The 5,039-nt window shown below is 36.7% G+C and overlaps 1 protein-coding gene across 2 annotated transcripts in view; it reads left to right on the top strand.

Annotated features, from left to right (window-relative positions):
- LOC106678508 (golgin subfamily A member 4) overlaps positions 1 to 5,039 on the top strand; it is a 13,905-nt gene extending 8,866 nt beyond the window's left edge. For both annotated transcript variants that reach the window (XM_014417047.3, XM_014417048.3), the window contains 3 exons: positions 1,056 to 1,187; positions 2,839 to 4,291; positions 4,399 to 5,039. In XM_014417047.3, coding sequence (XP_014272533.1) covers positions 1,056 to 1,187; positions 2,839 to 4,291; positions 4,399 to 4,870 — 2,057 coding nt within the window. In that variant the 3' untranslated portion in view covers positions 4,871 to 5,039. The remainder of the gene's footprint in view (positions 1 to 1,055; positions 1,188 to 2,838; positions 4,292 to 4,398) is intronic.

The raw sequence follows: 5,039 nt of genomic DNA on the forward strand, positions 1-5,039 counted from the left end.
TTACTTGTTTTTTATTCTTTTCATTGTATCTTTTTATTTTTATTTCTATCATTTTATCTTAACATAGTTTCATTTTGTATCTTTTTAGCCCTGATAAAGCCCTGCAAAGTGGGGCGAAACGTTGGAAAATAAATAGTTGTAAACTATTTTTGTTTCACTTTTTGACCACAACCCTGACCATCTTCCTATATATATTTAATTATAATTTGTCGTGATTTTTATCTAAACAAATAAAATTGATTATTATTCTTATTTCATTAGTGATAATTATAAATATTCATTAGGCCCACCTTTTGCGGCCTATATTTATTCCGGAGAGGATTAATTCAGAGGCTTTCCTTTACCTTCTGAATGAACTTCCAAACCAATTTTACGACATATCATTAGCAGTAGAACATCTGGTATTAATTGGATGGCTGTTCAGTCCACAACAGCTTGCTATTTGACAGGGGCTTACTAAAAAATTACGAAGATAGATGGATTGGGCATAATATGCAGATAGCCTGCCAGAAGCCCAGACCTCACTCCAATGGACTTTTATGTATGGAGAAAATTAAAGACGATAATTTATGGTGACTGAGTGGACAGCAGACAGGATTTGGAATATAAAATTATTCTCAAGTATAAAGAGATGAAGGGGGACGGTTGGGAAATAAATAGATCAGGAGATGTTCTCAGAACAAGTAGAGCGTGTATAAGCGAGAGTGGAGGGCATTTTGGGCAGTTTTTGTAAATAAAATTTGTAATTATTGTTAGTAAAATAAGAAAAATAATTAATTTTATTTATTTAGCTAAAAACCAAGGAGAACAGCTAAAAACACAAAATTCTATTTTTATCCTAAACTGTTGAGAACGGACTATGGTCATGTTGACTTTTTTGTTCCTCCTAAGGTATAGTATCTGCTACCATAATTTGATCACTCATTTATATTACCCTGTATATAAAGCCTCATTAAAAATGGTCTATACATTTGAAATTGTGTTAGATGTCGAAAATAAAACTAATGTTAAACTTGATTTTGTATGCATCTAATTTAAATTTCTTTGTTTTATAGGAATCGCTATAAAACCACCAATGCCGATATCTACAAATAAAAGTGGAATTCGAATCAAGAGTTGTAACCTACCGACTGGAGGGGTTAAATTAACGCGACTAGATACAGAATCTTCCCCTAACACGACAAATGGCAAGTTTTATTTTACTAATCAATTCATGTTAAAAGTATAAAGATTCTTTAAGTATTGTATTATGTTTCTAGTCTAGTAATAAAATTCTAACAAATTTTATCGAATTACTTATTAGAATTAGAGGAAGCTCTTCACACATCAGTTAGCATCAGATATGGACAAAAATTAGCTATAGTTGAAACTAATAGATAAGATTGCCATGGATACGACCCTTACTCATGAATGAACCATTGATAAATAAATATCGTATCCATGGCAATCTTATCTATTAGTTTCAACTATAGCTAATTTTTTTCTTTCTCCGTCACTCAGCACTCTACTTAAAGATCATTTTATAAGAATTGGTTATTTGGACCCAGTTATTGGACTTTAAAACGTGGATTTTGGTTTAAACTTAAATTACAATTTTTTAACCTTTGCGCTACTTCTTACAATACAGTAAGTGAAAGTAAAAAAAAATGAATGTTGATCTTTTAGTCTTTAATTTTTGTTCATTTTCAAAATCTATATTATATGTGAACACGATTGTCTGAATAATACCATTGGAAGTTGAAAAGAAATCTGTATTGCTACAACCCATGAAGGGATGGTTAGGGATCACACTTGACCGCCAGATTTTTTTCCGATTTAATCCCAATGACTCACAGTTTCCGTAACAGGATAAATAATTATCCACCACAGCTGGAATCGAACCTGGGTCTTCTTTTCAAGCACCTCAGAGGATTGCCAGGAATGGAAGAGGAAGCAAGTTCAGAAATTATTGGTGACCATGTAGGAAGCATTGGGGATTTTATGAAGGATTTTGGATTGTAAGGATTGGATACGAGAGGAATTGGAAGGTTTAGTGGAATCCCTAAGGTCAACTCTGGATATCCAGATAAGTCATGTAGATCAGTCAAAGACATATAATGGATTGAAAGTTTAAAACGTTTGTCTAGTAAGTGCTGTAATTGTCGGAATCGACATGCAGTTTCCTATCTATTCAGTCTTTAGTGAGGATTGAAAGTAGTCATTTGTCCAGATGTAGTAACCCAATTTTATTTTTCAAAATACAATTTGTTTATAACCTTAAGGACCTACATTGTAATAAAGTTTTCCAATTGATAACAATTATTTAAATAAAGATGGTTTCCTTCAATGAGTTCTAAGATGGTCTGATGGATTAACGATTCCATCAATGAGCTCAGTGCTGGGTTTAGAAACATCCTTTGTTGCGAGCATATGTCGGCTACCTTTCATCTAAACTAGACACTACAGACTTTATTAGCCGATTTGAGTGCATTTGATTCATTTGTAAGGAAACTTGATAATTCAAAAAACCCATTTATGTTTCCAGCAAATTTGTAATTATGATGAAACATGACTGATCTTTATGTCACAGAGTAAACATTTGTAATGTATTATTTATGTTGTAAATACTGTCGTTCTGTTTTGTTTATTATGAACATGCTGTTTACGCGATTTAATTTTATTTTCTCACTCTATTTATCTGATGACTTATTACTGTTCATCCATATTATCTCAAACTTTGCTTATGAAAGGGAGTTGCAGCCTATATAACTTGGTTCATTGAAATTACTTAATTTTATTCATTATATATCTATTATACATCTACATTGGCAAAAAAATTTATATTAATCATTTTTCTAGGTGGCGATCCCGTGTCTCCTCCCAAAATGTATCAGGACTCAAGCACTGACAATGAAGATTTTTTTCGAGAACTTATCAGTAAGTTAAAAGCAGAAAGGGCTAGGCAAAAACAAGAATTGGAAGCCAAATTTTGTGCAATAAATGTTGACGAAGAAGATATTCCTCAGTGGATCAGGGACCAGCAAGAAGCAGGACCTTCAGGCATTAGAGTAGTACCTGTTAAACAGGACAGAGCAGTAAGCCCTGTCAAGTGTGAGACAGTTTGCGAAGTCTGCTCGTGTACCTCTAGGTGCACTCGCTGCTCACGTCATGATAATGACATCCCCAAACAGAAAGATATTGACCAGAGAAAAAATTCAGTCAGTCCTGTTGGTGGGCATCGTACAAATGTTGATGAAGAACTTCCAGAAGACACTGCTATTGAAAATTTGCCTCCTGTTTCTGATGAAAATGTTCAGGCTGTAACTGAAGCACAGCCAATCAAAGAAGAGGAAAAAAATGTTTTAGTGCTATCAAACTCCCCATTGCAATTAACTAATGGTGTAGAGCTGGAATGTGAAATGGCTTCCTCGAAATCTTCAAATTCAGATGCAGTGGAATCTTCACTGACATTTGAGGGAATCAAAGTCACAGTTAAAGTAAGTGAAAAGGCAGGAAAGAAGAAAGATCGATTGCCAATGGAAAGCTCTCCAAAAACTACAGACAAAGATATACAAACTAGTTTGGAATTTCATGAAGAAAGTCCTGTCAGCAGGAATATGACATGGAACAATCGATTGAGCAGTACCGAACCGACTTCATCTGGTTCTACTTCTTACATGAGCCCGCCCAACAAACTCAGTCCTGCCCACCAAACATTATTGAGAGCAATCCTTAGTAAGATAGAGGCCAAGAATAAAAATCCAAAGCTACATGAGTACATAAAAAGAGTCCTCGAAATGAGCAGGAGGAGTATTGACGAGTTGACTACCTCCTCTGTTAGCGATGTCTCCATTAGCAGCAGTATTTTCGATAAATCCAACAGGAGAAGATCAAATTCAACGGGTGAGTGTACTAAGGTTTGCAAGTGCCATGTTTCTCCCCAAGATCTTCCCAATGCATCAGATGATTCAACCACTAAGGAAGCCATGAAATTTTCTAAAATGGCTGAGGATTATGCACATCGCGTACAAGACTTGGCCAAGATGATGGAACGTATTCGTATCTTGCCAGATTGCCAGACTGGAAATGAGACGGAAGACAGCTCTTACATGAGCCCTCCTTCTGAGGTACACCATTCGGTGAGGCTTAGCAAGTCGGTAAAGAAGGGTGTCTATCCAACGAAACCTATTGATGAGAGTGGTGAGGCTCATAGGGCATCGCCATGTCAGGACCTTCCTCCAGCTCACATTTACCCCCACCCTAGTACTGCAGCACATCTTCACCCTTCATCCTCACAGAACTCTAATTTCAGGTCAGTTTTATGTATATTTCGAAAACCATCTCTTTTTATATACTCTTACATATCTTTTAATATCTGCTTGCATAGTAATTAAGAATATTTGTCTTATTTATTTGTAGGAAGGGACCTGCCGAGGCAGCTCCTCATGAACTGTCAACGATTCAGGAATGCGGTGAGTCGCAGCGGCCTGAGACTCCAGGGTTCGACCCCGATATCAGTTCTATAAGAGGCAGTCCCAGACAGCGCGGTAGTCGTGGTTCGACTGGTTCCAGCCTCTGTCTTCTCGACGACAGAGACATAAGCTCATGGTTGGGTTCCACCTCGGATGACTTCGAGGAAGTGTTCAAGAGCCTGGGGATCGCTTGGGCCCTGCCAACAGTGCGTAAGACGCGACAGTCCCAGCGCAGAGCAAGTGGCAGCCAGTCGAGCTCGGGTGGCAGAGGCCAGTACTCCCATTCTACTCCTCTTGGGCAGAGCCCAGCCAAGCCGAACCCTCACCCTGTCTCTGCGGACAGCGATAGTCTAACCCCTCCGAGCTTGACCTTGAATATTCCACAGTCTGTCTGGCATAATCGGAAGTGTAGTAAATAACTTGTGTAAGAAATGTAAATAAATTATAATGTATAACTGAAATTTATATTTATTTATTTAATGCAAATTGTATATAATTGAATTTCAGCATTTTACATTCCAATGCTATGAATTTGACTAAAATCTGACATAATATATTATATTAAACAATTTTACTTATTTGTTTTTA

The sequence above is a fragment of the Halyomorpha halys genome, unplaced genomic scaffold (genome assembly GCF_000696795.3).
Source record: "Halyomorpha halys isolate HHAL.00 unplaced genomic scaffold, Hhal_1.1 Scaffold145.1, whole genome shotgun sequence".
Classification (NCBI taxonomy): domain Eukaryota; kingdom Metazoa; phylum Arthropoda; class Insecta; order Hemiptera; family Pentatomidae; genus Halyomorpha; species Halyomorpha halys.